Source organism: Tupaia chinensis, unplaced genomic scaffold (genome assembly GCF_000334495.1).
Source record: "Tupaia chinensis unplaced genomic scaffold, TupChi_1.0 Scaffold000320_1, whole genome shotgun sequence".
NCBI classification, from domain to species: domain Eukaryota; kingdom Metazoa; phylum Chordata; class Mammalia; order Scandentia; family Tupaiidae; genus Tupaia; species Tupaia belangeri.
In genome coordinates this window covers 4769217-4781556 of record NW_006159813.1, presented here as the reverse complement: position 1 = coordinate 4781556, position 12340 = coordinate 4769217, and the positions used below count along the sequence as shown (strand labels likewise).

Here is a 12340-nt window from a genome sequence, read left to right as displayed (position 1 = left end):
AGGGTAAGCAACTTGCCTGGGGTCATTCAGCTTAGAAGTGGTAAAATTAGGACATCAAATGAGAAACTTCGGTGGAACTTATGCAATGTAGTAACAATACATAACAACAACAAAAAACCTCACAAGTGCAAATCTTACTAGAAATAATTATATTGTTTATAACATAACATACTTATGTCTATGTATCTTATATAAATTATAGAAGACCCTGTTGAAAACCTCGCTAATGCAAATGAAAATGAAATTCAGTACAAACGAGTGACAAGTCCACATTACAAAAAGAAATCAAGGAGAATAAGAAAGAAGCAAAGCATTTCAGGGACACAAAAATGGAAAACTCTCTGTTAATGATAAGGTGTATGATAATAACGTCAACTGGACTGATAAACAGTGTACTCATGCTGGGAAAATTCATTTTACAAGTTGTAATGATACACAGTGGTTGCATGTATAAAAAATGCATAAATAAACTGAAAAAAAAGAAGCCCTGAGTAAAGGGTTAATACCATCTTTTCTTCCTCAGCATGAGAATTTGGTCTAACTTTCTAGCTCTGTTCTCTGAATACCCAATAAAGAGGATTATCACTGTGTTAACAGGGCATGCTGCTCATAGTCAAATTACCTCTGGTTGGTGGGCTGCATCTGGACTGAGAATTCTTGGTATGAACCAGAAATACCTGAATACCAGATGAGGAATCACAGCTTTGGGGAGGGGGTGGTCCTTGAGTGACATGACTGTTATAACTGGGCAAGTCCCCTACAGAGACTCCAAAAGCTCTGCTGATGGAGTTGTTACAAACACGATGCTCCCTAGGTCAGGTGGCTCCAGCACCTGCTCAATGTCATTCTCATCACCTTGAACTTGCACTGCCACTTGAAGGTAGGGATGCAAGAAAGAATGGCCCCTGAAGACCCACAGGAGAGATGGCTGATCCTGCCTCATTGTCCTAGATCAATCTGATGTCAACTGCAGCTGAACCATTAGCTGAACCTGCAAGGGAGCTTGATAAGCATAGCAGAAGCCTTCCTGGATTAGTGAATATACCGTTACTCAACAATTCATCATTCCACGCTTGCTCTTATTAATCCATTAGAGTTCCTTATAATAATTAGCACAATGATCTGTAGGTGTGTGCCAGTGAGTTTAAGTGCTTGCATATAATTAGTTTTCTAAAATAGACAAAAAGATCCCTCCTGAAATCTTACTTACATAATGAACCTGTTGAACAAAGTCTGTTCTCAGACAAGTTACAAATGATATAACCTAGGTCATGCACAAAATCCAAAATCTGTATTAACTAAAATGAAGAGAATGAGGTCTGAACACAGTAATAAAACAAACAAACAAACAAACAAACAAAAAAACAAAAAAACACAGGCCTTGGAGCCGGATGGTGGCAGAATGGTATAACACCTAACATGCAAGACTGACCCACATGGGAAGGTTCCCAGTTCGCATCCAGAGACTTCCCACTTCCCCAAGGATGCCAGGCATGTGTGTGCCCTTGATCTGGAGTTGGCTGAAGCTACAAGACCCTGTTAGGGGTGCCCTTTTTTTTTTCTTTGTATGTGTGTCTCTCTGTTTCTCTCACTCATGGAAGAAATAGATGAACTTTAAAAATTAAAAAACAAAATGTCCTATGGCTTTTATCTAGTCTGGTTGTCTCTGCTCACAGGCCAGCTGCAGGTATTGACACAGTGCCCCAGAAGAATGGAGATGAAACGTGTTCACGCATGAACAATGCAGAGGTCTGAAAGAAGAGACATACACCAAGGAATGTTCTAGATGCACACTGGGGACTATAGGAGAATTTTTTTTTTTTTTTTAGAGAGGGTTTGCTATAGGGTGCGTGCGCTCGCCAGAGAGACAGAAAGCGAGAAATCACCCCCCAGGGGGGATGGCCATACCACAATCCCTTCTCCTCCATTCTCCTCTCGGGATCTTGGGCACGCACGCACACGCATCCGGCGTGAGTTTAAGCCACCGGGTCTGGGACTCGAACCAGGGTCGACTACATGGGAGTCCAGCGACACAGCCATTACGCTAACTGCTGGTCCCAATAGGAGAATTTCTAAAAGCAGTAAATTGTGACATTACAAATGGCATGTTTGTATTCATGTAGGACTAATAAAGACAAGTTGCATTTGTAAAAGCACACAGGGCAGCTCCAATAATTAAGGAGAAGAACTAGATACATTACTCATGTACATGCAACCACTATGTGTATATGCAAGGATTCAAAGCATTAAGAGCAGTTATATTAGTTCCTTAGGGTAAGAGAAAGAGAAAATGTTATCTTTTATTGCTTCTATTTTCTATTGCAAGTATTTCCAAATGAAGATGTATCTGGGAATTATTTCTGTACTTAAAATTGTAATTGAACATTGCCTTTAAAAAGGATTTGCAAAAGAATTTTACAATAGAATTCTTTTTTAATATTGAGCTTCTCCTATATGTTGAAAATGTGATTCGGGGGACCAGCAGATGGCATAATGGTTACGTTGCTGGACTTCAACATGGTTGACCATAGTTCAAGTCCTGGATCTAGCAGCTTAAAACTCACGCCGGGCGCGTGTGCGTGTGTGCCCAAGATCCCGAGAGGAGAATGGAGGAGAAGGGATTGCGGCGTGACCATCCCCCCTGGGGGTTAATTTCTTGCTTTCTGTCTCTGGCAAGTACGTGTACCCTATAGCAAAAATCTCTCTTAAAAAAATGTAACTTGGTTTACAGATATGCTATTTACCCTTTCAGACCCCCTGATAAGAAAGAAAAAGTCATTTGTACCACGGGCAGACAAATGGGGGAATCTAAAGCCACAAATCATGGTTCACATAAGAATGGCAAGATTTTGTTTCCCCAACATCACCATGGGCGTGGGGGGCCTTAGGATGACAGTCAAGATGAACAGAACACCTAAGATCATTCTCCCTTGATTTTCCAAATAGCTATCTATAAGAAATCAATACAGGGTTACCTTAAGTTGGTCACCAAGCCCAGGAGAAAACAAACTGACAAAGTTGAAGGACCTATTGATAACTTCCCATGTCTACATCTCACTATATAGGATTATATCCACAGACCTGTGCTAGAGTTCCTCAACCATTTTTTTTTTTTTGAGAGGTTCTGGCTATAGGGCACATGCGCTCACCAGACAGACAGAGAGAGACAGAGAGAGAGAAAGCGAGAAATCACCCCCCAGAGGGGATGGCCACGCTGCAATCCCTTCTCCTCCATTCTCCTCTTGGGACCTTGGGCAAGCACGCACACGTGTTCAGTGTGAGTTTAAGCCACCAGGTCCGGGACTCGAATCGTGGTCGACTATGTGGGATATAACCATTATGCTAACTGCTGGTCCCCCTCAACCTTTTTTTCAGTATGGACCCTTTATAGACATTTTTAAGCGGTAGCTCTTTTTCTTTTCTAGGTACCACCTCAAACCCAATGAAATGTAAATACCATAGATGCACTATTTCTGTACTATAGCTCTTGGAGTGGGAGTAGGGGTGGGGGCACAAATTATTATAATAGTCTCAAAAGCAATGTTTTTCTCATTGGAGGTGCGTTCACTCTTAGTGAGAATGCATGCTCCATGTATACATATACCAGGGGACTGGAAAATGTTTAAGAAAAATAAAATAAAACTGAGATATAATTTATTTTGGTGCAAAATATTTTGAAATCTAAGCAGTTTTCTCATATCATGCATTTTCTTTCTTTCTTAAAATTTTTTTTGAGAAGTTTTTGCTATAGGGTGCGTGCACTCACCAGAAAGACAGAGACAAAGAGACAGAAAGCAAGAAATCACACCCCAGGGGGGATGGTCATGCCGCAATCCCTTCTCCTCCATTCTCCTCTCAGGATCTTGGGCATGCACGCACATATGCCTGGAGTGAGTTTAAGTCACTGGGTCTGGGACTCAAACCACAATCGACTACTTGGGAGTCCAGCAACAGAGTCATTACACCAACTGCTGGTTCCTTCTTTCATTTTTTAAAGAATTATTTAATTTTACTCATTGTCATTATTTTGTTTCTTTACTTCTTTATTTATTTTAAATTGACCAGAGAGAGAAAAGGAAAGTGAGAAACCAAGCTGCCAGGTCCAGGACATGAACCGTGGTCGGCCATGTGGGAGTCCAGCCGCCTTAACCACCATGCCACCTGCCAGCCTCTCTTTTTTGCTTTTTTGAGAGATATTTGCTATAGGTTATATGTGCTCACTGGAGAGACACAGAAAAACAGACAGAAAGTGAGAAATCATCCCCCAGGGGGGATGGCCACTCGGCAATCCTTTCTCCTCCACTCTTCTTTTGGGATTCTGAATGCACACATGCCCACACCCACCCACCCCCCTCCACACACAGACCAGGTGTGAGTTTCATGCTGCCAGGTCCAGGACTTAAACTGTGGTCAAACAAGTGGGAATTCAGCACCTTAACTACCTGCTGGCCTCCATATTATGCATTTTCTATAAGCTTTTTGAAGACCCTCTCAGATATGTACAGAAAATGACAGGACCAGTAAGTACCTCCCACTTTCTTCATCCTACTCTAGGATTTTTCCACTTCTACAATAATCAAGTACTGCTTTCACTGGGGAAAAAAGATATTAGAGACTTTTTCTTCTCTGTGTTTTACTAATGCCAGAAGAGTAAAACCACACCTTTAAACACAAGTACAAAAAAGGAAGGAAAGAAAAAAGAAGAAAGTAAAAAAGTACTCTGAAAATGAACAGAAAGCAGGAGAAATGGTTCTTGTGGACCAATCAGAGCAGTGCTGACGTTTTCCATCATAACGTAGACTGTGAGGCTCCCGAAGGAGATGAGAGACAGCTGCGGTTAATATTTTCTTGCTTCTTTCCATGCTCTTTCTGAAAAGGCCTATGAGATACTACTGAGGATGGGATTGAAACCCAGACGAACCATCTGATGAACACCATTGTGGGTGTGCCCAAGAGCACCCAGGATAAAAGGGTCTAAAAACAGTTTTCTTCCAACCCAAGATGTACCAGGGTGCTGTGTGATTGAAAAAAAATCACAGGAACCAACTGTTTTAGAAGAGTCAGGTCCTTTTCAGAAAGACCTGTGATTTCCAAAACTCTGCTTCATCCTGTTAAGAGGAAATAAAGACTGAAAACCACTGAGTTAGCAACCGAGATCGTGCCCAGCAGGAGTCCAGGATGAAGGAGAGAAGAACTGCGGCATGAAAGCGACATAACCAGCGTCAGAAGGTGCCGAGTAGCTCTGGAGGTTTCTACAGCTGCATTCCACTGCTAAGGAACTGGCTTCCAGCCCCCTCACCTATGCCCTGATGGTGGGGCTTATTCTAAAGTCAAAGCTGTCCAGGGCCAGGAGTCTCCCCAGAGTGAACAACAATGAAGTGTATGTATGATGTATGTATTTATACATATACACACACAGACAAATGTGTCTGTTTGCATGTGCGTGTGTGTATGGATCATATTTCTGGAACAAGTTTTACAAGACAACACCAATACTTAGCCTTAACCACAGGCCAATGTATTCCAATATATTCTAGTCTAGGCTAGTCAATTTCATTTTTATAATGCTGGTCACGGCCATTAAAATGATGCCATCATTCATGAATGGGTCATGACCTCAGATTTAAAAACACAAATGTATTCCAAACCCTTTGGTTCATAGATGAGAAAGTTAAGACTCAGAGGGGTTAAATCTAAGGTCACACCACAATACCTGGCAGAAGCCATGCTAGCTTAGTCCACAGTAAATGCTGGCTGTCATTATCAGTCTAATAACAAGAACTCCACTCTACTAACACCTCCCCTATACAACGCCCTTCCTTAACCTCGCTGGTAGAATTCAAGTCTCTCCCACTACTGTTCATACTGCCCAGGGTATCATTGTCAATTCTTGCATTTTTTTTTAACACCCAAAGGCTGGGTGCCATGATGTCCCTGTGAATCTGAAAGGACAGTTCAGGCCAAGTGGTCACATGGCATTGTCCACATGACCAAACTACACCCTTCTGCTGCTTCCTTGCCATCAATCACAGCATCTCCTCCCACACCCCCGAACGCTTAGGTGGACCAGGGAACTACCTCCCTTGAAGAAGTGTGGCACTTGCTAACCCAGGCAGAAGAACCCAGAGGAGCAACTCTGAGCTCCACCTGACTCCTGATACACAGTCTCCAAAAACCACTGGAGGTGGCCGAGTCGATTTGGAAGGGAATGATTCAGCCCTATCTAGACAAACTAGTCTAGGAAAAGGTTCCATCTAAAAACCACAAAGGAGTAAAAAGTGCCATTGACAATTCAACACACATACTAGCGAAAAAACCTAAAACCTAGTGTAACAATGATCAAATATGCACAACATAAGGTAATGTTCAACATCAATGAGGACAAATACATCTACATCCTTGATTTGATGATTACACGCTGTATACATGCTTTGAAACCAACCATACTGTACCCCACAAAGATGTGCAATTATATATAGACTGGAAATCACAATTAAAAAGAAAAAAGCTGGGTAGGAGGGCTGGCCCCATAGCACAACAGTTAAATCCTGAATACAGACAGCCAAATCCCACATGGCTGACTGTGTTTCAAGCCTGGAGGCTTGAATAAAAAGACTGGGCATGTATGTGTACCTCTGATCCTGACGGGATGGAGAAATAGAGGAGAAAAGATCTTGGCATGACCATGCCCCACTGGAAAAGTGCTTGCTCTCTCCCTCTCTCTCTCTCTGGAGAGTGTACATAACCTCTAGCAAAATACTAACAATAAGGCAGCAGCCTCTCACTCAGCCCGTATTGCAGATTGAAAGATGATGTGTCAGAAACTTGCCGTCTGCCCCAGTTCTGCCTCCCACTGTGGGGTGCACACAGAGGGTGAGCACACCATAGCAAGCGCAGGCCCCAAAAGACTCTCCCACCTCTGCCCTAGCAACTTCCACTCCCAGCCTTCCTGAGACAGTCTCCCATGTCCTTGTCTTGAGGCCTCAGCAGCCCCCCAACCTCAGAGGCTCTCGTCAAACCATGAAAATCAAACCCAACTCTGATCAGTAAAGTGTCATCTGCTTGAACTTTCAAGGTCCCATTTGTTCCATGTCCCCATGTGAGGTTTCACAGAGCGGCTTGAAGGGCCTTGGTAAAATCACACCTCCCACATCAATCACTGGAGGGCCTCCCTCATGCCTGAGAAGGAAGAATTCCTTTCTATACTACGGCTTCTTACGAGGCACAGACCAAACCACAGCACACAGACCAAACCCAGGCACCTGTTTTGATGAATAAAGTTTTACTGGAACACAGTCCTGTCCATTCCTGTACCGAATGCCTGATGTTGTGCTACAATGCAGAGTAGAGTCATTGCAATAGAGACCGTGTGCCCTGCAGAGCCTAAAATATTTACTCTCTGGCCCTTTACAAAAATGTTTGCTACCCTCGGCTTGAGAGCCTGCCTCTGTATTTTTTTTTAAGTGTAGTAAAACATATTTAACATAAGATTTACCAGTTTCACCATTTTTAAGTGTACTGTTCAGGGCATTAAGTATATTCACCTTACTATACAACCATCACCACCATCCGTGTCCAGAACTTCTTTGTCATCTCAAACTGAAACTCTGTCCCCATTAAATAGTAATGCCCCATTCCCCTGTCCCCAGCCACTAGCAACCACTGTTATATTTTCTGTCTCCACAAACGTGACTGCGCTATGTATCCCCATATATGTTGTAAGATGTATCAGAGTTTCCTCCTTTTTTTTTTTTTTTGAGAGGTTTTTGCTATAGGGCACATGCGCTCGCCAGACAGAGAGAGAGAGACAGAGAGACAGAAAGCGAGAAATCACCCCCCAGGGGGGATGGTCACGCCGCAATTCCTTCTCCTCCATTCTCCTCTCAGGATCTTGGGCACGCACGCACACGCACCCGGCATGAGTTTTAAGCCACCGGGTCCGGGACTCGAACTGCGGTCGACTACATGGGAGTCCAGCGACATAGCCATTACGCTAACTGCTGGTTCGCAGAGTTTCCTCCCTTTTTGAGGCTGGAGAAGGCAGCACAGTATAATTAGCCTGTGCTGCGTTTGCCCATTCGTTCACTGATGGACACTTGGGTTGTGCCCACCTGTTGGCTGCTGTGGACGTGTTGGCAACTGCCTGGGTTGGAGGTTCTCTGACACCACCTTGCTCGGCTCCCTGAGCCCCAGGGCTTTCTGTCAGTGCCTCCTGCTTCTTTCCCCCTTCCAGAGACAATCTCTAAATATAAAATATGCACTGGACTTTGAAGACTTTGTAGAGAATAAAGAATGCCAACTATCTCAGGGATAATAAGTTACACTGATGCTATGTTGAAATGGTAACAGTTTGGTGTATTGGGTTAAGTGACACATTATGGAAACTAATGCCACTTGTTTCTTTGTATTCTTTTTGATGTAGCTACCAGAACATTTAAGGCTGGGGCCAGTTACACAGTGCTCTGAGAGGCTGACCCATATGAGAAGGTTCTAGGTTCATGTCCAGAGATCTCCCTGAACATGCTAGGCACACATGTGCCCATGATTTGGGACCAGCTGAATCCAGGGTTGGATAATGGCATGAAGACACTGGTGGGGTGCTGTCTCGCTGTCTCTCTTTCTCCTCTCTCCCACAGAAGAAATAAATAAATACACTTAAATATTTTTTTTAAGGAAACTGAAGGTTAATAAGTGGGGACTTCAAAAAGTTCATAGAAAAATGGAGTTAAAGTACAAGTTTATTTTGGTGCCAAAAAAAAAATCTAAATTCATGAATAGTATTTTCATAATACACATCTTTCTATGAACTGTTTGAAAACTCCCATATGTGTTATAGCTCTCATTTTATTTGGAGGAGCAGCCTAGGCTAGACTCTACAAGAATCAATAAACTTTTCCTGTGAAGAGCCAGAGGGAAAATATTTTCAGTTCTGTGGGCCATACTCCACTCTGCCACTGTCATGCAAAAGCAGACACAGACGATACCTAAGAACGAACATGGGTGTGTTCCAATACCCGTGACTTACACTGTCATGCAAAAGCAGACACAGACGATACATAAGAATGAACATGGGTGTGTTCCAATACCTGTGACTTGCAGAAGCTGGCCCCAGGTCACACTTAGCCCCCAGCTATAGCTGGCCAACCCGTATTCTGGAGTATTCATGGTACTTTTTTAAGTGGTCAATTCTGGGATGTTCCACTCTAAAGCCCCTTTCATTCAACCAGAGGGGGAAACACAAGTCTATTCCCGGCTTGGCTGACCTGGGCAGCCCCTGGGAGGCCTCATCTCCCTCTCCAGGACACCCACCCCCAGCACTCACTTGGGCGTGTGGGCCTCGTCCACGCGGTGCCCCAACTGGAACTCGTGCGATTTGCTCCGATGCAAAGCCGTGAAGCCTGGGATCAAGTGGATCAGCTTTCGGGAGGAGGGCGGCGGAGTCCCCGGCGGCTTCAGCTTGTTCTTTCTCCTCATGGGCGGCGTGCCAGGTGGCGTCACGGTAGTGACAATATTGGGGGTGCGCGGCGGGGTGCGGACTGTGTGCCGCTGTCGGGGTGATGGGGGCAAGGATCGGTGGCCAGACTCCAGTGGCGGTGGTGGGCACAGGCCTGGGTAGGCGTCCACAGTGAGCCTGTCCACGTGGGTGTACACAGGAGCCCCTGGAGTGGGGTTGGTGTGACAGTAGTGCTGGACACACTTGGCCTGGACCCTGGGGCTCTGGGAAAGATGGGTGCGGATCCACGGGGTCGGCTCCGGGGGGCACACAGGATTGTTCTCCTTCCCGGTCTCCGTGGTAGGCCACTGGATGGTCCAGTCTTGTTTGGAAAGGTTGCCTCCTGAGTTGGAACAAAGGAGCAGAGAAAACGATGGACATGTTGTGAGAGAGGAGATGAGGTACACACGTCCCACCACATCACAGGCCGTTACATCCTGTGTGTGTGACACCGTGTGTGCCGTTACATCCTATGTGTGTGATACCACATGTACCATTATGTCACAGGAGTCACACCCTATGTGTGTGACACCACATGTACCATTACATCACAGGATGTCACATCCTATGTGTGTGATACCACATGCACTGTTATGTCACAGGATGTTCCATCCCATGTGTGTGACATCATATCCCTCGTTACATCACAAGACATTATATCTTGTGTATGTGACACCACATGCCCCGCTACGTCACAGGATATTCCATCCTATGTATATGACACTGTTACATCATACACGCTTTACATCATACTCACATGGTACCATACACATGCCATACCTTAAGGCATTGCACGTTATCTCATATGAGTAATTACACCACATGCACCATTACGTCTATGTACCTTGTGCCATATGCATTATTGTATCACACACTACAACATACACAAATTACATCCTATGCATATTATACTAAATGCCCGTTACACCATGAGCATGTTACATCATATGCATGTTATATCATACACATACTAAATCATTGCATGTTGTATCATATACCATAAGCACATTATATAACATGCATGTTACAGCATATTCATAATGATATCATACGCACCATTACATCATATACATATGACATCACATACACACATCAGCCATATCATATCCACCACTTCATGCCCATCACACCATGTGTACATTACCTCACGTGCACTTTGTATTAAATGCACATTACACCATAGCGTGTTCATACAAATCCAACCACATCCACCCAGTCCGTCCATTTTTTTGGGGGGGGAGCTTGTATACACATGCCCCCAGTGTGAGTTTTAAGCTGCCGGGCCCAGGACTCAGACTATGGTGGACTACGTGGGAGTCCAGCAATGTAACCATGACGCCATCTGCTGGCCCCCTGGCCCCTCCAAAAAGAGAATGAAATCCCTTTGCTGACCCTGTTACCCTCTTCCCAACTCAACAACCTTGTCTTCCACTACCCGACAGCTAGGAAGGCACAGCCCACACGCCCAGAAAAATGGAGATTGTTAATTCTTGCCTTTGAGCTGCCAAAAGTCCCATTATCAGCCATTTCAAGGTGATTCGAGGAATTGTCAAGGATAACTTTTCCATTACACAGCAATTTTAATACCTACCCCCCAAGTGAGTGAGACACCTGAGCTCAGCAGGAGCCAAGCTCACCCTCTCCGATGACTTAGCCTCTGCACATTTTTTCCAGATCGACATTGCTAACGTGCTCGTTCATGCAGTCGTTCGACAAACATTTTCTGAATGCCAAGCATGTGCTTGGAAAAGGCACATCAGCCACACACTGAGGGGGCACTGGTCCCCTGCACTTTGCTCTGCTGAAACACAGATGTGGCAGACAAGAAAACTGTCACGGAAGGCTTTCAGATGGTTATCCATACTGGGAGGGAGATAAAAACGACATGATGGGGAGGGAGGTCATGGGTAACAGTGAACAGTGCAAGGCTACGGCCTGTACAACTGTAGGGTACTCCACAACCACGGGAGAATGGTCTATTCCTGTACACGACCTGGGCAGATCTCTACAGAATTACACTGAAAAGAAAAAAAAAAGCCAATCTCCAAAAGTTACATACTATATCAAAAACAGTATATGTATATGTGTGTGTATATATATATACATATATATATGTATATATATGTATATATATATGTAATGTGTATATGATGTAATGGTACGTATGATATCATTATGAATATGCTGTAACATGCATGTTATATAATGTGCTTATAGTATATGATACAACATGCATTTAGTATAATATGCATATATATATGTGTATATATATATATGTATACTGTTTTTGATATGATAATATTTAGAATTGGAGGATAGATTGGTAGTTGTCAGGGGTTAGGGATGGGGACAAGGGAACAGGAGAGAAATTGATGTGGCTATCATTTAAAAAAAAAAAGTCCATACAAGGGATCCCTGAAGTGCTGGAACTCTCCACTGCCTTGACTGTGGTTGTGGATACACAAACTTGTACCAGGTAATCAACTGCATATGTGTGTCCCCCCCGCCCCCTCCCCACAGGTGCAAATAAAACTGGGAAAATCTGAACAAGATCAATGGACTGAACCAGTATCAATATTCTCTCAATACTTGTTGGAGGAGTCCGACCCGGTGAGGCCCCAAGATCTGTCTGAGCCCCCCGACCTTTAAGCTCTGCTTCTAGTCGAATCAACACGTTGGCAAGGCTACTGTTGTGTGCCCCCCAACCTTGGAACAAAGCTTGGGTCAATTAGCATGTCAGCAAGGCTGTTTGCTATTTACTCCAGAAACTGGCAGCCTTACTGGGTAGCGACCCCCCCTCTGGCTCCCCAATATACTACTATAAAAAAATTACATAGCTCTCCTATA

The 12340-nt window shown here is 44.2% G+C and overlaps 1 protein-coding gene across 1 annotated transcript in view; it reads right to left on the bottom strand.

The window, feature by feature from the left end:
* Nucleotides 1–12340, bottom strand: part of KSR2 (kinase suppressor of ras 2) — a 423164-nt gene that overhangs the window by 241423 nt on the left and 169401 nt on the right. Inside the window, exon 4 of the mRNA XM_006151569.1 lies at nucleotides 9323–9836. Within this exon, the coding sequence (XP_006151631.1) occupies nucleotides 9323–9836 (514 nt within the window). The remainder of the gene's footprint in view (nucleotides 1–9322; nucleotides 9837–12340) is intronic.